This window comes from Rhinolophus hipposideros (genome assembly GCF_964194185.1).
Source record: "Rhinolophus hipposideros genome assembly, chromosome: 15".
In the NCBI taxonomy this organism is placed as follows: Eukaryota; Metazoa; Chordata; class Mammalia; order Chiroptera; family Rhinolophidae; genus Rhinolophus; species Rhinolophus hipposideros.
Window position 1 is genome coordinate 1,213,717 of NC_138061.1, and position 22,465 is coordinate 1,236,181.

A 22,465-nucleotide genomic window follows, 5' to 3' on the forward strand; every position below is an offset into this window, starting at 1 on the left:
TCCCATTCTCAGCTGCAGTCGATGTCCCAGAATATAACTGTAAGTACGGCGATGTGTCCTCACGCGGCCCAGCTCAGCCCCGCCTGTGGACGTTTCTGCAGAGCCGAGCTCAGCACATTCACAGCTTTTCCCGTATCATCTTCTCTAAAACGTGCTCAGCGTAGTGTCCCTGGACTAAACCCCACGGTGTGAAGACCGATTTATTTTGCTTCTGCTTTTCCCTTAGAGACGCACTTTTGTAATCGGTTGCCTGTATCTCAACAAAGTGCAGAGACCTTAGAAACAGTATGGGCTCCGCAGTCCTCTGCTGAGCGTCCCTCACGAGACCCGTTGGCCTCTCTGGTGCGTCTGTGTGTCCTGAAATTTTTAGAATCATTTTCAACCTGTTTAACCTATTCACAGGTATCCAGAATGGGTCTTCAAGACCAGCTTTTACCACACCTTTTTCTTCGTGCGGTCATATGCACTTTGAAAAGCACATGTCAGGTACTAAGGATCCTTGTCTGTGACAAACACATTCAAGTTGAGCCTTGTTTTGGAGGACCTTTTCGTCATAAAACCTGTAACACACGGCAGACACAGGTAATCAACATGCCGTACAACGACACTCCCACCTCAAAGGCTGACGACGAAGCTGAGGGTAAAGAACAGGTGTCTTCAGGCCTGGGAAGCCGTGAGCCAAGGGCCCCGTCCCCGCCTCAGAGCTGTGTCGTGGCTTCGGAAACGCCGACTAGCAGCTCAGAAGTAGCTCCAAAATGATGAAAGCTTTTTCTTGCATTTCCTAAGTACCGAAGGGGACCCCATTGTGGCCCATGCCCCCCATGTGGATTATTCCCATTTAAATTACATCTCCTGTACAGCTTTTCTTTTCACACACAGTCGGTGGCGTATACAGTCTTTCTGTGTCTCCCTCTGCCTTTTCTAGCTCTAAACTTTACCAGATTTAGCATCTAAAACAGTGTCTTTTCTCACAGGAGTTACGACAAGAACAGTGAGGGTCCTGTCACCAGTGCTGGGCTCCTGAGTGTCCCCCCAACCTGGACTCTTAGCTTCTACTCAGAGGGAGCGACTCGTCTCCAGGCCAACGTGTTGCCAGTTGTCGGATGTCCTCTCCTGCAAGGGTGACACTGAAGTCAGCATGTGGACCCGCGGTTCCTGCCATGCCGGCTTGCTGCAGAGGGACAGCGTGTGCCACTCCTTCCTGGATCCTGCTCACCTGCGTCAGAGGCTGCTCCTGGGCCTGGCCAGTGTTCAGACCGTGGATATTCAGACCACCCCGCACCCTCTGGGCCACCAGTCTATGGACCACACGGTACCAGATAAGCCGGGAGACGCGTCAGTCAGCCAGCGGCTGCCCTGGGCCCTCAGCACTGTCACCTTCCCCCTCGAACGATGTAAATCAAACACAAACCCCAGCTCATCGTTACTAGAAACTTGACAAGTATGCAAAGGAGCACGCACTAAAGCAGGGAGATGGCAGTGCCATGCTCGTCGTCCCGGGTGAAGGGACAGACACATGGCCAGGCGCTGCGACATTCCCACCGGGGTGCTTCAGCAGGCCCACATCCCTCTCCTCGAGGGCCACTGAGCGTGAGCGAAAAACCAAAGCGTTCCTTGAAGCTCAGGTAAGAACGTCGCATTGTGATTTGAGGAGTTTTTAAGACACATAAACTATTTATCGAGGATTAGGAAACTGAAATACATTTCCTCCATTTTGCTGGCTTTGGGGAGCTTTTTGGAAAGTGTTTCCATGACGTAGCCCTCCATGGCCCGCGCCTCGTCCCCTCCCTCCCCCACTCTGCTCCCATAGGAAGCTCACAGATGTCATGTTTGCCACTAGGCTGGTTCAGAGTTTCCCCCTAAATTCTAGTGAGGGCACCTCATTTCAGACCCTACCTGGGGCCTGGGGACATAGACCGTCTAAAAGGAACCTCCCCCTGCAGTTTTCCAGGTAGCGTCGCTGTTGTACCCTGTCACCCTGAGCAGGGGTGGCCGTCAGGCCAGCTGGGCAGGAGCAGCTTGCTTTGTGCCATTTTAAACTCTCGGTCTAGTAATGAATGTGACATGGAGAGCTGGTGGCCCCACCCAGGTGCTGATGGCCCCACCCAGGTGCTGGCTGGGCTTCCCAAGACTTCATCTGGCTCCTAACTTACCTCTGAGAACATCTGAAAACAAATCCTCCCCCCCCACCCCCGCCCCACCCGTAGAGTGCAGTCCGAGTTCCTGGTCTTAGAGCTGGAGGCAGAGGAAAGGGGCCGCATGGGAAACCAAGGCAGGTGAGGCCATGCTCTGCGGGGGCGGGGGACACCCCCCACTGTGTTCTCGTGGGACCACAAACGCGGTCAGTTTCACATTCGGGTCTGTCAGTCGTGTGCTCACTATGCTGGGACTGTTAGGGGGGCACGTTGCCCAAATCACAGAAATTCAGGACCCCCAAAAGCCTGAGAGCCAAAGGTTTTCCTTTCCTTTTCCTTTTTTCCTTCTCTTTCCTCTTTTCTTCCTTCCTCTTTCCTCATTTCCCACTTCCTTCCTCCCTTCCTTTCTTTTTTTTCTCTTTCTGCGGGCTTTTGAGTCACTGCCCGTTGCTTCCAGCAGTGACATTTGAAGAAACGTGGGGGGTCAAATTTGGGGGCAGTGTTTAAGAACAGGGTGGGCCCTGCTCTCACGTTTCCGATGCTGGAGTGCTGGACCACGTGGCTCACGCGGCCACCTCGAAGGCTCTCCCTCCTCCCTGGGGCCACGTGGCAGCCTGAGGTGGCCCCTCTGGGGACGTCTGCAGCCACCTTGGCTCTCCAGGACACGACTGAGGGCTTCCCAGGGGCACACAGTGCACGTGGGGTGCTTGCATACCCCCCACAGTGGAACTTCCTCGTCACCAGTGGGTGCAGGGCTGTCCCGGGATGGCCGGCTAAGGACGGGACAGTGTGCAGTGCTAGGAGCCCGAGTTGCCCCGTCAGCTGTCACTTGGCGGAACTCTTAGGGCTCCTGTACGCTGCTGGCAGGGGAGGCGAAGGAGGGATGGGGGATGGGAGATAGCCAGAAAGTTCACAGGAAGAAAATGACCCGTGGTGAGTGACCTCCCGTGCCCTCTGCGGACGGCAGAGAGAATCTGCTGTGCAAACAGCGGAAGTGCGATCAATGGCATCGATTATGATTTACCCGGCTCCACGTCCAGCCTGGCTCCATGCCGCCGGGAGCATGGGCGAGGGTGGGGTGGGGGTGCGAGCAGGCACAGATCCCCAACCAAAGGGCTTCTGAACTTAGCAGCGAAGACGCATTTGTCCTCAGGAATGTGCAGTTGGTTGTAATTGGTATCGTTTAACTATTAGCAAGACAGATCTCTGTGGTAAATGTTTAATAATGATCTCCTGAAAAACGTTTAGCCGTCACAGATAGACACTAAGTAATAAGAAATTGTAGTAATAAAGAAGAGTCATTTTTAATCACCCTCCTGGTGGCAGGGATCACCGTGGTCACCGTGGTCTCAGTGACAGGGGCATTTCAGCTGCTGGGGGAGGGGCTGTGTTAATCTCATGTAGCTACAGTGTTATAATTGCACTTGAAAGACAACCTCTTTTATCTTTTGTGCCCAAACCGCTTATGGGCTCTGGTGAGCTGGATGTGTGACACGCAGCGTTTAGATGAATATGGTCCTATGATTTATTTAGGTCGCAGCACAGTTAATAATGAAGGAGGCTGGCCGCAGCTGATTGGCTGTGAAGATCTGAAGGGCTCATTCACTTAGTTAGACTCTTGCTATTTCAGGCCATCTCTGCGGCTCAGCATTTCTGACGGGCTCTGCCTTCCAGGCTGCTAACCACAGCAGGTGTGAGAGGCCCAGTGGGTGGGGAAACTCTGCTGGGAAACCCACACTCTGCGGGGGGGTGTGCGGGGGCACAGGCCCCTCGTTACTGGGGACATTGAACGGCTGCAAACATGTTGCCCTGGCGGGGGGCCACCGCCGGCTTCTCTGAGGACAGTGACAGCACCACTGTGTCTCTGCACACAGGTTTACAGACGCACTAGGAAAGGCAGTTCACGTCATTCAGTGGAGAAGCCCAGAACTTGGAACCAGGCAGACCCCAGTTCAGACCCAGCCCTGCTGTCAGCAGCCGTGTGACAAGCCGTCTGACCTCTCAGACACTCACTCGCCTGTTAAAATAAGCAGCACACGAGAATGCCACCACCTCACTGCATCCGTTTTCCCTTCAGGATTCACTCACGTCCCGATGGGGTCTGACAACTATCGTCCCCTTTTTACAGGGGGGAAACTGAGGCAGCAGGAGGTTGGGTAACGTGGGTGAGGCTACACAAGCTCATTACTGGCTGCAGGTCCCACTCACCCTACATTCTAAGTCCCAAGAACAAGGGCATGTAAGGACACGCAGAGGCGTTGAGCACTGTCAGCCAGGAGAAAATAACGGAAATGCATCAGTTATTCAGCAAAGCGCCAGTGAAGGGACCAAAAAGAGGCCTGTCTGCTGCTGGGTTGCTGAGTGACACGCTGTCCCCTCACCATCATGACTGTGGACATGACAGAGCTGCAAACATGCCGCCCGACGGCCCCAGCCCTGTCACCGGGACTGCGTTGACGTCCTTTGGTCAGTTTTTTTGTGAGGTTTTTGGAACTGAAGAAAACTTTCCCAAAGCTGTGGGAAGGAGACCAAGAATGTACTCTGGTGCCTGGAGCTGACTGCTCTCAGTGGGGCCCGGGCCTAGCGAGGCCGACCATGGGGTCCTGGCTGCCCCCGTGGGTTCTCCCAGCAGCTCCGTTGCATGTGGCTGAAGGAAGCGGCGTGAAGTGGGGCAGGCGGCTGGCAGCCCGCCGTCATGCCCACCCAGGCCCTCAGTGAGCGCTGCTGGAGGTGAGAGGTTGACACACTGGAAGGAGTGGGGGCCACATGTCCTTCTGTGTGTGCTGTGGGGCAGGGGAGACGGGAACGGGGCCTGCACGCCTGGGGTACAGTTGGGGGGACAGGGGGCAGGAGAGGGAGGAGAAATAGGCCCTCCGTGGGCCGGCCGACTGCTGTAGTGGACGTGTGTCATCTCCCTGTGCCTGAAGAGCATGTTGGATGAGGAATTGGGGCCCACAGAGGTCAAGCATTGTGCCCAAGGTCACGCAGCGGGGGGGGGGGGGCTTGGGTCACATCTCCAGACAGGCCCCTCTGGCGTGACGCGCTCTCCTCATGTGTCAGCGGGCCATCGCGGGCCATTCTAAGCTCAGGGGAGAGAAAGGCAGTGTTCAAAGGCTGTCAGCACATGAGTTGTGTTCACGTGAAAAACAGGAATAAAACCGTACGTTTTAGGAGGAGTGAGAAGTCCATGGCCCGAAATGGAAATAAGAGTAGGGCCTGCCTTGTAGTACGGGCTCAGCTCTGTGTCGCCCGTGCTGGCTTCTTGGTTCTGAGCGGCCCCGCCCAGGAGCTCACGTAACTGTGAGTGGCCCTGCAAACCACACGTGTCCTCCCATGCGACAGAACCAAAACGCTCACTGGCCGTATGAAACCAGTGCCGCTTTATGGCAAGTCCCCAGCACCGCCGTGAGGAAAGGCGGTGGCGGTCGTGCAGGCGTGCTGTCATCCGTGTGGCGTCCGCGTCCCTCCGGATGTGGGTGGACACACTCAGTCAGTACCTGGCTCAAGGCTCAGCACGAGCCCGCGGAGCTGCTCACTTACCCGCTCAGTTTGTCCAGCTGCCAGAGCAGATGTGCTGGTGGTGTCACAGAAGTCACCGAGTACAGGAGGTGAGGACGGGCACAGGAGGAACCCCAGGAAGGCGGCTGAGGATGCTGCCATGCTCGGGCGGGCCCTACGCTTTGCCCACGGCCTGGCCCCCAGCTCAGCCGCCGGGGCAGAGACTTAGGTCTGACTGCCCAGAGATGCGTGTCTCTCAGGGCGCCGATGGGCTCCATCCTTCTGCCCGGAAGCGACGTCGTTTCCCAGAAGGCTTCTGGTCTTCCCTGACACCCGGCCTCTGACACCAGAAAGGCCTCCCTGAGGAGCGGCCTTGGCTCTAGCCGCCCTTTCGAAGCCGAAGCCCCCAGGACAGTGGCCTGGACCCTGCTGCTGCCTCTTGAACGTGTTTGGGATATTCATGATTTCAGAGTTGTCAGAGGTTTCCCTTTACTTCCTGCTGAAGCAAACTGAGAACATTGGTTCCAGCCCCCTCCCTCAAACAGCGCCTGTGGAGCAGAACCATCAGCTGGGTGTGTTTGGGGGCACGGGTGTGGTTGGCTGTGGGTCCTGTGGGGGCCCTTGGGGATCTCTGCACACCCGCCTCAGCCTGCCCAGCCAGTGGCCCCCATCTGCTCATGCCATCAGGTGGAGCCCCGCCCACTGGCATCTCGGGCTCTCAGGGACCATCAGGATGCCTCTGCTTCCTCCGGTCCTTATGTCCCAGATTGGAGGACAAGCACACTGCAGACGGGCAGTGTAACCGCTGCTCACTGTCATTGTCCAGCCTGCCCCAGCCCCTCCCCCAGCACATGAGGCGACTGCCAGGAGGGGAACACGAGGGGCCCTAGCTCTATTCCCAGAGTGCCAGGTTCACCTGGGGCCACAACGGGGAGCCATCTGGGCCAGCACGCCTCTGGGCTCAGCCACGCCTGAGCCTGTCCCTGGGCTGCTTTTCATTCTGGACTCAGGACAGGACTGTTGAAGCCACTGGGGCCAGGCGGCACTGTGGTCCCCTGCTGGCAGAGCCCTCCCTGCTGGCGTCAGCATTGTCACTGTGCCACAGGGTCCCTCAGTGCAGGCTCAGTCATGTGCCCTCCGTGCTGGGACATGATGGCCCCGACGGGAGCCTTCCCCGAGTAGGCAGCCCTGGGCCTGGCTCCCGTGCTCTCTGATACACGGGGTCTCTGTTCACGCGTTGTCCAATTGCCACGTGTCGGGGAGTCCACGGCTCCTCACAAGTGTCGCCTGCACCCTGGTCTTCGTGAGTGTCTTGGTTACTAGGCCGCACGACAAACCAGCCGACTCCCGCCTAGCGACTCCCACCAACGCCGGCCTTCAGTCTGCTCAGAAATCAGCAGCCTGGCCGACGCCCCGCTGGCTGTGCCCTGTGCACGCTTTCAGCTGGCAGGCCACTGGGCGCTGGGCTTCTCTCTCCATGTTGTTTTCGGGTCTCTCCCTCCTGGCTTCTCCATGTCACCTCAGCAAGCGGTCCACAGGCCAGGGTAGGGGGCTTCTTGAGGGGTCTCTCGAGTGAGCAAAGTGGATGTTTCCAGGCTCCTTAAGGCTGAGCTGGGGCGTGACACAGCTTCACTTCTTTGGCGTTCTGTTTGTGGAGATCAAGGCCCAGAGCCGGCCCAGACCGGAGGGAGGGGCCAGCCAGTGGTGTGACACCCAGAGGCTTGTTTCAGTGGGGACGTGGCAGTGACAGTCACCAGACGTACTTCTCTGTGCTGCGTTCTCTTCCTGGGGCAGCCTAGGAGTCACTTCTCTTCAGAAACTGCACTTCTGGGGAGAGCGTTTCCCGGCCCCCGGCCCATGTGCCTGCCCTTGCTCTGGAGCCCTCCGTCCTGGACTCTATGGGCATCAACACTTTTACTTGTTTGCTTATGAAACGGAGCCAAATACATGAATTCCTCTCAAAAACCCTAAGAGGAAGGAAACGATATATGCAATTTGCTATCTCTCTGTCTCTGACTTCAACAAATAGCTGTTTATTGTAACACATGTAATACAGTCCTTTGTAAGGATGAGGCCATAAGGTGGCATTGTTGTCAGTTATTTTTAGACATAATTTAGAGATCAGCATATTATATTATAAAACTCTAAGAGTCTCAAATTTTACATCGAGGAAAGCTTAGAGGGAGAGGGAATGTAAATAGGCACAGCCCCAAACATCTCCCTCCCACTTTTCTGGAATCTTCCCGGTGTTAAAAGCTGACAGCCTCCCGTTGGCTGCCAAACCCAGCACTCCTGAGTCATCCGCGTGGTCGCTCCCTAGCTATTCTGTTCTGTTACTGAATTGGGAAATAATCTCGTTTCTCTGTTTGAACAAATATGATGTCTTCATCTGAGCTCTTCTACCAAATCTAACAATTCTCAGAAACACTAGGTAACCAGTCGAGCAAAGATTTCTCGGTGCACAGTGGTGACTCCTGCCAGGCCTGGAAGTGCGGGCAGGAGGGGGGCGTGGTCAGGAGGGGGCGTGGTCACAGCTGGGGCGGGGCCAGGGGTTGGGCGGATAGCTGGCTGGGCGGGGCCAGAAGGCTGGGCGGGGCCAGAAGGCTGGGCGGGGCCAGGAGGCTGGGCGGGGCCAGGAGGCTGGGCGGGGCCAGGAGGCTGGGCGGGGCCAGGAGGCGGGGCGGGGCCAGGAGGCTGGGCGGGGCCAGGAGGCGGGGCGGGGCCAGGAGGCGGGGCGGGGCCAGGAGGCGGGGCGGGGCCAGGAGGCTGGGCGGGGCCAGGGCTGGGCCCCTCCCGGCCCCAGGAACCAGGGAAAGGAGCTGGACTTTTATTTTAAGAGAACGACAAGCTGTCGGTGTGACTTCGGTGAGAAGCCACAAGTGCTGCGATGCGGAGCAGAGGGGAAAGCGTGGAGCGTGGACGCAGGGAGCGCAGGACAAAGCCGTCTCGGGACGCAGGTGTGGGCGCCGCCGTGGACACCGCTTCCGGAGTTAGAATTCACAGGCCCCGGAGGGACTCACGCGTGAGCAGGAGCTCCGGGTCTGCTCCCAGGTGCCCGCTGCCGGGACCGCTCGGGCAGAGGTCTCCCCAGGAGCGGCGACCTGCCCCCGACGGGGCCCAGCACACAGCCGGTCTCTCCGGGAAACCGGCCCGAGGCACAGACGGTGTTGGTGACAAACACCTGCTGGTGCTTAGACTTCAGGCGGCACCTCTCCTGCCACCCAGACGAGTCCGGCCGGGAGTCGGGCCTCATGCCCTGACCCTGCCACGAACACGTGCCGCCCACGGCCGTCCCGCGGCCTCTAGACACGGCTGCCCCGAGGACAGAGGCTGTTTCGGGATCGAGCCCAGAGCAGCGTCTGTCAAACTTTCATCTGAAGAAAGGCCGTGTGTCCCAACGTGAGCGGGACCCGACTAGTTCTGACGTGTCTCGGGCCGTGAGTTTCCTTGACCCGTGACACGCGTTTGTGGCTCTTTGAGTTAGTAGAGCCTCGGAGCTGGGTGTGAACTTAGAAACGCCCGCGGCCAACTTCCTCTTTTCCCCAGCAGAAGCAGACTGAGAGAGAAGAACGGGCCCCTCGAGTCACAGCGGGTTCAGAGCTCAGCTCAGAGACACGTTGTCCTCCCTTGTCCATGGTTTCACTTGCCCGCGGTCCACCGCAGTCCAAGAACAGTAAATGGAAAACTCCAAAACTAAACAGTCCGTAGTGTTAAATGCGTGCGGTCCTGAGCAGTGCGACGCGGCCTCGTGCGGTCCCTGCCGCTCGGGACAGGATCCATCCGCTTGTGCGGCTTCTCCACGCGTGCCCGCGTGCACTGCCCGCCCAGGAGCCGCCTCGGAAGTCAGGTTGAGGGTGCCGTGCTGGAGTTCAAGTTTGTGTTCAGTCACCCTTATTTTACTTAATCAGGCCTCCAGAGCAATCGACATAACTTTTATTACAGTGTATTATTATAATTGTTCTATCTTATTACTAGTTATTATTGCTAAGCTCTTACTGTGCTTAATTTACAAATTGAACTACATCATAGTATGTACGTACAGGAAAAGCATAGGATTCACAGGGTTCGGGACTCTCCGCGGTCTCAGGCATCCACTGGGGGCCTGGAACGTCTCCCTGCGGCCAAGGGGGGACGGCTGTGGACCCAAACGTCTTGGCTCTCAGCCAGTGGAGCAGAAAACAGAAGTGGGAACGTGTGTCAGGCAAGGTTTCTGGCGTGGAAGGGAGACCTCCTCAGCAAAAGGGACCATAAATTGGACAAAATGGTCAGAACACCCATTGCAGTGCCCTGGGAGCTGGCCAGATTCTTCCACTTAGCCCAGGTGTGCTTAGCCATGAAGACTCGCTGAAATCTGGGTGAAGTGGGACCCAGAGCCCCACCTCACGGCCCTGTCTGACAGCTCAGGGCTCACTGCTGGAGGGGCCGAGTTGATCTGGAGCAAAAGCTGACAAATCGCCGCCTGTTGGCATCGGCTGCCGTCTTGGGGGCCAGTGAGTGGGACAGCCAGCTGTTCTCCTGGCCCGAGACAATAAACAGACGAGCTGGAAATCTCCGGCCAATGTCTCTCATGAATATAGATGCAAAAATCCTTAACGAAATTCTAGCAAGCCGAATCTGTAACATAAAATAGATTGATGGGCACGTGGGGTCTATTCCAAGAGTTCAAGGTTGGTATAACATCTAGAAATGAATGAATGAAATAAATCAGGTTAATAGAATGGAGGACGAAATCCACACACCATCTCAATAGATGCAGAAAAAGCACTTGACAAATCCATCATCTGATCAGGAAAAAACACCCAATAAAGCAGGATTAGACGGCGACTGCCTGAGTGTGAGGAAGGGTGTTTCCTGAAAGCTCAGCTCACGTCACCCTCAGTGGTGAGAGGAAGACTGAGTGCTGTGTCCTGAGAGGGGGCACAGACGAGAACCAAGAACCGGTGGCCACTCAGCGCCAGGTGGGCGGCTCCAGGCAGCTTCCAACTCCGAGAATCCGGACTGGAAAGGGAGTAAAACTGTTTCCCTGTGGAGATGCCATGATCTCATGTAAGGAAAACACTAAAGATTTCAGAAAAAACTCCCAGAAATAATAAACACGCTTAGCAATACTGTACAATATAACGGCCATAAAAAGTCAATTGAATTTCTGTATACGAGCAATGAACAACTTGAAAAGGAAATTAGGAAAATGATTCCATTCTCAAAGCATCAAAAGAATAACATATTTAAGAGTTTTTAAGAAGGAAGCCCAAGACTTGTAGACCGGAAACTGTAGCACCCTGCTGAGAGAAATTACAGAAAAGTTAAATAAACGAGGCTCCAGGTCACCCCACCCCCCACCCGCCTCCTTCGGTTTCACTGACAATCTTCTCCTCACTTTTCTTTTTTGTGTATCTGCCATCTCCTTTCATCTGCCATTATCCTCCAAGGAAGTCACGGGACACCTATTTCTACTCCACTGGGAATAGATGAATAGGGGTCCTCTCGCTGGAGCACAGGCTCCCCCAGGCCCCACCAGCCTGGCCCATCTATGTGAGGGAGCCATGCCTGTAGCTGGGGTCCACCCCCTCTGGCAGGTGACCTGGAGCCAGGAAAGTGACTTCAGCAGAGACACGCCCCCCAAGCGCCCAGCACCCCGGCTTTGTGGGCAGGATGGCCGCCCAGAAAAGGTGCAGCTGCTGAGCTCGGTCTTGAAGCAGAAGTTTCAGGATGTGGAGGGGGCGGCCTCTGCAAGAGGAGTGGGAGGTCAGCCAGTCAGTCATGAGTGTTTCTGGAAGGCACTGCTGACACACGGGCCATTTCAGGAAGGGGGCTCCATTCCCACCCTGGCTAGTGACTCCCAGCCCAGAACATCCCGGAGGGAGGTGACATTGGTGACAGATGACAGGGCTGCCGCCCCCAGGTGAGTGCGGCCACACCCCCCAGGGCCCTGAGCTCACCGCACGCACGTCAGCACGGGCGCCCTGGCTGCAAGCTGTCTGGCAGGCGGACACCTTTGGAAGAGGGGAAGGTTTCTGCTGATGTTTTTAAATATTGAAAACACGTTTAGGGCTTACACCCTATCAGAACTCAAATTCTTCCCCTGGATCCCGCTGGGGGCGCTCTTGGCCGCTTTGGTACTGAAATCAAATCTTGAAACTCTGCAATTATTGGCTTTTCCCTTCAAATTTAATTCACTTTGTAAAAGCTGCATCGGCAGCATACAGATTTGGAGGAGACGGATGTGCAGAGCCGGGCTCAGCCAAGTCTAGACAGTGCGGGCTCCGACAGAGCCATAGCGTGCAGGTGTACATGCTGACAGTTGCCTGTTTTTTCTTTCTTAAACACATTTTAAAGAAAGGCATCTGACGGGGAGCGTGGCAGGCTGCACAGGGCGGCAGACTAGACAGATGGGGGTCCGCGTGCTCGTCCGCAGCGGTGCTGACACACAGATACTGCAGGGGCATCATTCACCTTTCCTTTCACATCCGCCACTTCCCAGCCCCGGTCCACAGTGATCACCGACGGGAAGTTCCCCCAGAGGTCCAGCCCTCTGAGATTAACCTCTGAGCACCCACGGAGGTTTGCGTCACTTAGAGTGATTCTTCCCACTGGGTTGTTCCCTTTGAAACACCCGTCAGGCATGAGATGCATGTACTGCCGCAAAGTTGATCCAATTGCCTGCGATACTGGCGCCTTCCTCCAAGGAGGCACATTTCACGGAAGCAATGGGGTCACTGGCATGTCTCATCACTTTAGGTTAAAAATACATTGTGTTGAGGTTACGTCACTTTGCCATGTTCATATTTGAGAGAGGAAAATGATCTGAGTACGCTGTGTCAGAATTTTTTAGACAGGAAATTTAAATATATAAAAATATATGCCCTGATTTGGAAAAGCTTAATATTCAGAGATCCAAGTTCACAATTAGAAGGAGTTACACTTTGCTTTATATAAAGACACGTTGACTTGATTTGGATGCCCTCCAGCAGAAGCCCCCTAATGGAACAAAGTATCTACTTAAAAACTTTAACTCTTTGGTAACAGACAGGGTGGTGTGAAAAAGTAACATAAAGGGAGCCACTTTTAAATGGAGCTGCCCTCCCAGGGCCACCGCCTGGCAGGTCTTATGCCTCCACCTTCCCAATGTTAAAACGGCAAAATGACCTTTGGACCAAAGCAACATTGTGTCCCAAACAAGTGTTTGCAAAGATAACAAGAAAGCAGATCTGATGAGGACGAGACTGATGACAACCAGACTGAAAATTAAAAACGTTGTTTAGAATTAGAATCAATATGTTAGTCCATCTGCACCTGCAGAGACGCCCTCCTTCTGAGGATGTCCTTGTTCCCCTCCCCTTTCTCATAAACACCCCTGGCCTTTGCCTCCTAATGGAGCACAACCCAAGTTTTGTTCCTGCCTGGTCAGTGCTTCCCGAGTAGCTATTCTTGTTGATCTCAAATAAATGCATGTTGCCTCTCACTTTGGCCTTTCATGTTTAGGTTAACAGTGGAAATGACATCAGAATATAGGGAGCCTTTATTATGAGTTTTGGAATGAGATGGAGAGGGAGCCACTCCGAGGTTCCAAATAAGGCTTGGTAATGAGGGACTGGGTTGGGCTGTGCGTGCTGCCACGACCCCTCCAGGGGGTAAAGCGGGGCAGTCTGCGGACACTGGTCCGCACAGTGTCACACTTTCTCTCCAGAGGATGTGCTGGACATGAGGTCACGGGCCTGGGGCTGCACCCTGACAGCCTCGGTGTGTCAGCCTTGCCGTCATCGCCTGCTTCCTGGTGGCGCCTGAAACATGAAATGCGACTATGGGTCCCACAGCGTACTTCTCTTCACCCTGTCTCAGTAACCTGTCTGGCTACTTACAGGCATTTTATCACGAAGCATGCAGCTTTGACTGCCACGCATCTATTTTGCTGAAGTTAATTGAACCCAATTACAGTACAAAGTCCCGTGTTGAGCCCCTTTGCGTCTCTGCAATAGCTCACAGTGGAGACGTTTATACAGAGGGAGACTGGCCGACACGGGCTCCCTGATTGCTTGCTGAGGATTTTAGATTGAGTGACCTGCACTTTGGCTAAAGCACATTAAATGGCATACACTGTCATATCTCAGATCACCACACAGAGACGAGCATGAAGGCGAAGTCTATTCTGCAGCCGAGAACAAGTACAAGTATGTAAGTCAACATGAGACGTCCTCTGGGTTCTACCTGGAATCTCCGGAGAAGCAGCCACACGGAGCAGGGAGCCTCACAAGATGGGAGGCAGCAGCATGTGGGGAAAGTCGGCCATCAAAGGGCTGGGCCTGCTGATGTCACCGAAGGCCACACTCCTGATTCTGGAAGCTGCCAGAGAAAGGGCAGGTGAGGGTGGGGGAAGGGAGCAAGAGTGTGGGGCTGGTGCTCAATGCTTTTAAGAAACCTGAAGAAAAACCATTTTCATCCCAGGTCCCAACCAGTGCCCAGCTGACTATGTAGTAATTTGGCTGTTTGGGTGGTTGGATGGCAATCTGGGTTTCCTCCCAAGTGCCAACCTGAATCGGAGGGCACAGGGTCCCCTCTGCGGGGTCTCTTAAGAGAGGGTGACTGCTGTGCAGGAGCCTACCCAGGGACATGGAACCTGACTCACTGAATCAAGCCCTCATGTCAGATGGAACTCAGCCGGAGATGCTGACTTCCCTTATGGTCACACTCCGTACTAAGAAAGAAGATGTGAAGTTCACCGGATTCTTAATGCTGCATTTAGCTAACACATTTTAAATAACACGTTATTTTCGAGGATCTCAATGCTCAATGTCCGTGTTTAAACGCAGGCGGGTTTTGTGTGTGTGTGTTTGTGTTTTTCCATGGGTAGAGCGTGAATGACATCAAAGGATACATGTCTCTGTGGTGATAATGAGACCTCAGTGCTGTGCTGGCTGCTTCTGCAGGACGTGTTGCTCGCTCTTTGGGGGAAAACACGCAGATGGAATATTGGAAAGGAAGCTGAAGTTCATGTTCCAATTCAAGTAACGTGTCAGATTTGCAGCCACAAGCAGCTGAGGATGCCAAGTGAGGGCGCGACGTGTCCCCTTCATCTTGGTACAACGTTTACTTCTATAAGCTGCAAGACTTGGCCCGAGGTAGGGCCTTAGATGCTTGGAGATTCAAGATGGGGGCTTCATGGAATTTACTCTGCTGGGGACACAAGCGAGCAGATCTGTAAACTTTTCCTCAGAACACAAAATTCACTAGCAAATTGTAGAAGTTCAACATAAATTATAGATGAGAACATAAAATTATTTATAGAGTTATAATTATACAATTTTACATTCAAATTATACAAAATTACATTAAAATCATACATCTAGAATTATATATATAAAAATCACATACAAATAATTATAAATTATACCAAAAATCGGTGGTTTGTGCCCCATGGTCACGGTTCCTTTTCCGTCTTTCCTCCCGCCCGCCCGTGGTAGTCCCAGCACTGACCGGGTGGCTGACGCGTGGTGGTGACTCACGGCTCACAGAACCCTGAGTGGATGTGTGCGTTCGGCACCAGCTGTCTGTGTGTCTGTCCACCACAATGGCTTATGAATGAGTCAGCAGCTTCCATGAGCAAACACATCTGACCAGAAACGCCGGTCGTGGACAATGGAGTCACGTTGCTCACTCGCTGCCTGTTGGTCCAAACCTTCCTGGAGATTTCATGTACGTAGCCAACCACATGGCTTATCGTTGAATCTCTGTTTGGAACTCAGTCAGTTCTTCTCTTAAACGATTTACAACATCATGAAGACAAGGGGATGGAGGGACACGTTGCAAACAGTCACCCCCACGCTCTTTACAGTTCCCACCAAAGCCCCAAGTTAAGGCACGGACCTAGCCCCTTTCATGAGGTTCGGATTTGGGGAGGGGGGAGGAGCTGGCACGTGTGACTAGGGCGTGGTGGCCCGGTCTGGGGTTTCTAGCGCCAGCAGTGGTCTTACCTGCGTGTTCTTTTACCTCCTCTAACATGCCAACACCTTTCCTACCAGGTGACAAAACTAAGCAGTACAAAGCACTGAATTCCTAGCATCTGATCAAAAACTCCTCTGTCTTCCTAGCATGCTATCTATCTTGATAATTTTTTTGATCTAAGTTACACTGCCTGAATCCCCAAACTGTGTCGTGCCAGCTGGCAGGGCGTTACTGAGCTATCCATCACAGAGGTGACATTGCTCCTGAGTGACCACCTGCACTTGCAGATGGTGATGACGCGTTCTTGGAGACCCCGGCCCGGCAAATGGTATCAAATCCAGTTTCTTAATGGCCTTTCCTTATTTGGTTTTGAAAATGACAGAATAGCAACCAACATGTTCTGTAATTCCAAGACTAATAAGCCTGAAAGGTTTTGTTTTCTCATTAAAGATGAATGGCGTTGACATTTAAATAGATTGCTTCCAATAGGTCCTTGAGACTTCACTCAGGTAATTATTAAAAACATTTTCCAGCACATTGCAGCCCAGCCACATCTGTCTAGAGATGTAATTCAAGGGGCGAGAGCCATGCTTATTAATCACCTCCTGCCTCGCTGGCGTTGCCATTCCAAGTCCACCCTGAATCCGAGCCTCTTGGGGCAGCCGTGCAGAGCTGGCCTGGGACAGTGAAGGCTGGCGTCCTTGTGAAGGTTTCAGACAGTGGGGAGTGCCTCCGCGAATGTACTCAGCCCTGTCCCTACAGCCTGCGTGCCTTCCCCTGTCCCCACTCACAGTGTTTCCCAGACCACCCTTCTCGAGCTCCAGTTCCAGCTCCCTCCCTGAGCATTTACTTCCCTGGGTGGGAGAGCCTCTCAAACCCTGGAGGACTGCACTGAGCAATGATATCCTTGGAGATATTTGCTGCACAATGTATTGTAACCAGGTTTCAAGAACAAAAACCTAGTGTAATTGCTGCCCCTGGAGGACCCCCAGTCTCCATAACTCCTAAGTTGGGTAAAACTTGGCTCCTTGCTGCCTAGCCCTTCAGCACAGAGGAGCTGCGTCGGTCTGCTGCGTCTGTTTGTCCATCTGGTTGAATGGCCCACTTGTAGCTATGACAATGGAGAGAATTATACAACATGAAAAGGGAACAGACATCTGGTACACCTGCCAGTCCCAGCCATTCCACTTTGGTTGACTTGTCACCCAGACTTTCCACGTCCGTCAACCCCCCTCCCTCTCCAATGCTCCCCAGCCTCTAGCAGTGAGAAGACTGAGCTTTGGCGCATCACCCCTCAGCTTCCAGCATCTACAGCTCCCCCTTTTTCCCCAAAGTCCAGGAAATCTCAGCCTTGCCCCTGCCATCCCAGTGGCTGCAGCTCCTTCTCAGAGACTTTCTGTCCCTTCTCTGTTTCCACACAGGGCAAGGCACTCCTCAGGCAGCTCAGTGGTCCTTCCACAGAATGACTTTCTACTCTTACCTCTAAAAGTTCTCAACTGGGAGATGTAACCCGCTGTCCCCATTTCTGCTCTGCCCACGCATACTTGGAAACTGCCTTCCAGTATTGGCTCTGCGGGTACCAATTCCTGGGTTTCAGTGTCATTGGCTCCATGGTTTGACCTCTCACTCGCTCCAGACAAGTACGATGTTCCTCTGCGTGCGCTCGCCTGGCTGTGTGTCTCCACACACAGCCTGTGTGGGCTCACCTGAGAGCAGGTGTCCATCACTCACTGGTGCATGTGGTGATGAGCAGTTCGTGGAATCGGTGACTGCCATCCCAACCCCACAGGATCCAAGATGGAGAAGGGTCAGAAGGAGGGTTGGGAGGACCAGGCAGTGCCCCCCTCACATGGCACCCCAAGGCCGGGAGAGGCAGGCTCTGCCTCTGTTCAGGGACTTTCTTTTAGAGATGCAAACAACACAGAATCTGTTTCCTAAAACTTTCCACTTTGCCTTAAATAGTATAATTAAGAGCTTTAATTAGTCCATGAGGGGCTGCAGGTGAGTCATTTTCCAGGCTGCAGCTGGAACTTTTAAATGACAATGTTTTCTTCCTGCACGGGGTCGGACTGACCATAGACACTAAACTTTTTCCAATTTAAAGTTGAAGCTCAAGTAATGAAATTGGCTATGTTTGTTTTTAATATGAGGAATTAGAGCCCGGCATTTAGATCAGACTCAGCCTCTGAGGATTAGTGGTGGGAGTCGGGCTCCACAGGCAGACACGGGGAAAGGACGCAGAGAGAGAGAAGACAGAGCAGGTGCCACATGGTGGGCGCGCCAGGGCTGCTTTGCAGACACACTTGACTTAGGTGTGGTTAGGCCGGTAGGCAGTAAAGAGCTCCGCGACCACCTTCAGGAAGGGGGGCTGTGATGGAGGCGGGAGAAAGCATTGCATTTCTCCACCACCGCCGGCCTGAAAGGAGGAGCTGGTCCTCACACAAGGCGCCGGCAGCACTGACAGCAGCTGCTCTGTGGGAGGGGTCACGCCATCCCACAGGCTTCCCAACGCAGGGCCCAAAACCGAGGCAGGCAGCCCCCTCCACCCATCGCTGCAGGCTGCCTGTGTCTGCTGGAGGGCCATCCGCGCTCTCTCTCTCTCTCTCTCTCTCTCTCTCTCTCTCTCTCTCTCTCTCTCTCTCTCTCGCACACACATGCATAAAAGGAATCAGGGAATCAATAAATCATAACTTAAAAGTATAAAATATGGCTAAATATGCAAGATTGGGATTTGAGAGTTAAAACCACAAGTTTAAAGGATTTTGTATTCCTTTTCCATTTCTGCTTTGGACCTCCATCCGTGCCCAGCTGGACACCCCCGGTGTCCTTAAACCTGGCCTGCTCCCACCAGCCAGGCTGTGGCCCCTGCAGCGGCCTGGGCACCCCTCGAAGGCTGCTTGTCACCGCTCTGTCCGGATCCCCACCCCTGGGCACAGTGCCTGTCACACTCTGAGTCCCGTTCACTGTACCAACGAGTCAAACTCTGGTCCACACGGGTGAGCTTCCCAGAACGAACGCTCTCCCTTTGTAACTCAAGCTAATGCATTGAAGCAGCTTTCTTTCTTTTTTCACATTACAACTGCAAAAGGAAAGCTTCCCGATTCCCATGTCTTCTTCAGAGGGTTCTCCAGCTGCCTAGGTGGCTCCATCTGGATGCCAACGCGAACCGAATTTCAATATGTGCCAAGTCCAGCCACCGACTTCCTCGTTTAGCCCCAGCCCCTACACACTGTCTGCCTGGCTATGAAGCCAGAGGCCTGGGTGGCACGGCTCCCTCCCTCTGTGTCTCCACCCCCACCTTCCCATGGGGCAGCCGGGCTCTCCTCCAACAGGCGCTGACTCTTGTGGCTTCCTGGTGAGTGTATCCAGGTCAGACCTCAGGAGACGGACAGTGAGAGGAGGGCAAGTTGGCTCCTCCCCTCCCTCTCCTCCCTTGTCTCCCCCTCCCTTCTTTCCTTCTCCTCCCCTCCCCTCGCCCCTCCCTCCCTCCTTACTTCCTCTTTTCCTTCTTTCCAGGTGGGTCAGCATGGGTGACTCAACTCCTCCCCCCAAGGCCCGTGGTCCTCTTCTGGATGAGTCTTAGGCAGGAGAGACTAGAAATATCCAGTGACAGACAACATTTTAGCTGATGAGGTGATGCTGGGTATGAAAGGAAAGCGTGTTTCTGACACAAGAAACAGGTTGCGTCTGAAAACACAGCAGTTCTCAAGGGCATATGATTGGGCCCAGTGAGGGTGGGGAACAGCCAGGTACATAATTTCGTGGCCCAGTGCAAAATGACAATATGGGTCCTTTGTGCAAAAATTATTAAGACTTTCAAGATGGCAGCAGGCGAGCTCCTCTGGTTGGCGACATTCCACTCACATGTAGACGGCAGCTGGCCTGGGTCTTGGGGTGCGTGCAGCTCCAGCCCCCTGCTGCGAAGCCAGCCTGCAAAGTTCTGCTTTTAAGGGTGGAATTTCTAGGGTGACACCACATGTGCATTTTATACACCATAATTCACACTCAGTTTCTGCCTAAGCATACTCTGAAAGCAATTCTCCGTGAACTATCACTTTTCCATTTTGAAGTGCACTGCATTTTAAGATGCCTTTTGATTAAAAATATCTTGTTAGCATTTCACTCTGGTGAAGTCATACATCAAGAAAGTTGCAGCGTATTTTTAACATCCTAGAACCACACTATTGGGTGACTTCAATAGCTCAGATAATAAAAGGGAAGTTTCGCCGTCCTATGTAGTAGCATAAAAATGGGGCTTTTTCTTGCTGCTCTGATATATAAGACACAAGCTGAAGGATCTGAGGGGCTTGGCCAATTTTCTGGGGCCCCAGGCAGTGGCTTACACTTGCTTTTTGATGACCCCATAACTGTACGTCACGTGACAAAGGTGTGCAGTTGGATCTTCCTTTCACCAAATGTTTCCCATGTTATGACTTTTTGCCATTTGAGGCCGTAATTTTGGTGTAAGATTTATAAGGAAAGGAGGCAGGTGCATGGAGACGGCAGCAGTACCTGTGTTCACCCTGATGAACGTTCCAGAAGCTGTGTCCTACTGTCCACCACCTGCTGGGGCACAGCATTTCTCTGATGTCTCCAGACGTGGCACCAGGTAGGCTCTGTCACACGGTGGTTCCCCTGGTGTAGGGCTGGTCCCCTTCTGGAGGGTGCCTGTGTTCAGGAGAAGCCACTGCTCCACCTGGACCCCTCACCGAGCTGGCCCAGAGAGCCCCCTCCATCGCCAGTGGAAAGTGTACTTTCAAGTTAACTGAGAAAGGGCCTGGGCTCTGGGGACTGACAGTTGAAACCTTTTTACAATTACTTAGTAAATGTCTAAATTTAGAGTCATTAAGTAATTGAAGTGCCCTTCATTTGGATTTGAAATGAAATATGAAAGCAAGTGCCAAGCGTGGGGGGCAGTTTCACCAGGTCTGTTTTGGTCCTCACTCGGGCTGAGGGGCTGCGTGATGGACAGATCTGCCAGGATGCCTGGGGGGGAAGTCCATCACTGCCCCCACACCACAGCTGGTCGTTGCTATGCTCACCAAACCCAAGGAAGCTGCTCAGTGGAAGAGGCAGGAAGGCATGGGAAGACGGAGCTGGAGTCTGGGGCAGGGCAGGTGCCAGGCAGGAGGCCGGTGGTGCAGATGGAGCAGACCCCGGGGTCTAGGCCAGGCTGAGGAGCTCAGGCAGCAAAAGGCTTCCAAACCAGAAGTTCTGGCGCTTTGGAAGGACGTGAGCCTCCAATCTTGCTGGAAAAGGGGTTCATCTAGGAATGTCGTCATGAACACCTAACACGCCGATGACAAGGTGAGCCCCAGGAAACTGCGTACAATTGGCAGCAAGTCTGGGGCCCCAGGAAGGAGCACTGTGGACCCATGTGGCCGCCCAGCACGGTCACTGCGGGGTACACCGGGCCCGGGCACTCCTGGATACAGGCCCAGTTATGCTCTGATTAAGGAATGAAAGGCTGAGCATGTCGATGAATGAATAAATGGATAGAGAATGAGTGAATGAAAGGTTGATTGAATCAGTGAATAAACAAAAGCTTCAATTGATGCAAGAAAGAAAGGAGGAGAAAAAGAGAAAGGAAAGAAGGAAGACAAACTAGAAGTGAGAAAGAGCAGAAGAAAGAGGAGAGAAAGGAGGGACATCCAGCGAGAGAAGGACCTGAAGGAGAGAAGGAGAGGAGGAGCGAAGAGCAGACTGTGGGCGCCTGGGGCCTGCTCTGAGTCCCGCGCCGCAAGCTCGTCTCCTGGGACCCTCACCAGCTTGTGAGGACCCCCGCTTGTGCTTGCAGCGTCCCCTGCGGGGCAGCAGCCAGAGCCTGGACTCTGCCTGCAAAAGCGGCTGCCGCGTCCCCAGGAGAATGCGCCCTGTGGCATCCTTGTCCAAACACTGAGAGCAAGTCCCAGCCGCAGCGGTCCCTGGGGGCGGTCCCTGGGGGCCTTGCCTCTTGGGCAGGACGCAGCAGCCATCATTGCTAATCAGTGAGCAGTGGCCTTGGGAGGTCCCCGGTCCCAACGGAGAATGGCGCGGGGCTGCAGGCGGTGAGCTCACCCCTGCTGAGCTGGGAGCTCACTTGGGGAGGGGCCCAGGAGCAGTCTGGGGCTGGCTCAGCTGGCCATTCTGATGGTTTTCTCTCTCCCCATTCTCCGTGGTGGGGAGGGGCCAGGAGGGCGCAGGGAGTGGGGCCCCCAGGAGGGGGTTAGGGGGCGGTGGGTGGGGGTGGCCTTCCCTACTCCCCCCCCACACCAGCTCTCCAGTTTCTAGCCATTCTTCTCAGAAACTTCCAAAGTTGTATCACTTGTAAATTGTAATGGTTTTCTCATGGAGATAAGCTGTGATACCTCAACTTAAAGATGATGGCGATTTCAGCGTTCTGCAAAATTCCTCTTCACAATGGGAATAAATCAAACAGTTAGAAGCAAGCCTCGGGATGACGGGCATTTCGGGGTCCCCCGAGTGACATGAAAGTGTCACCTGACGGATAACCGCTCCTTCCCTCTCCCTGCGGAGCGCCCCCTCCTCTCATCCACGTACGCGGAATCAGCATTCTCTGTCGACTCGCGTGAAAACCCGAAGTCGCGTCTGCGCCGCAGCCCGAACCCCCGCGGGGCGGCCTCTGCACCCACGTTGTGCGTGTCCCCGCACACACAGGCTCGCAGGTGGCCCCCGAGACCGGCTCGTGCCCGCGCGTCCTTCTCCTCTTCCTCGCGAGCCCGCTGCTCACCCGCCGCCGGGGCCGCGCCACACCCTCGGCTCCCGCCCGTTTTCCAAGTCCCCGCCCCGGTGGCCGCGCTGTCCCCGCCCGGCAGACGGGGCCTCGGGGGGCAGACCCCCGGCGACGCGGCCGCGGACCCTCGTGCTGGGCGCCGGCCGGGCTGTGGGGCCGC

At 54.3% G+C, this 22,465-nt stretch overlaps 1 protein-coding gene across 2 annotated transcripts in view; it reads left to right on the forward strand.

The window, feature by feature from the left end:
* Positions 1-22,465, forward strand: part of TCERG1L (transcription elongation regulator 1 like) — a 411,473-nt gene that overhangs the window by 166,285 nt on the left and 222,723 nt on the right. For both annotated transcript variants that reach the window (XM_081074119.1, XM_081074120.1), the window contains one exon: positions 975-1,625. In XM_081074119.1, the coding sequence (XP_080930245.1) occupies positions 1,485-1,625 (141 nt within the window). In that variant the 5' untranslated portion in view covers positions 975-1,484. The remainder of the gene's footprint in view (positions 1-974; positions 1,626-22,465) is intronic.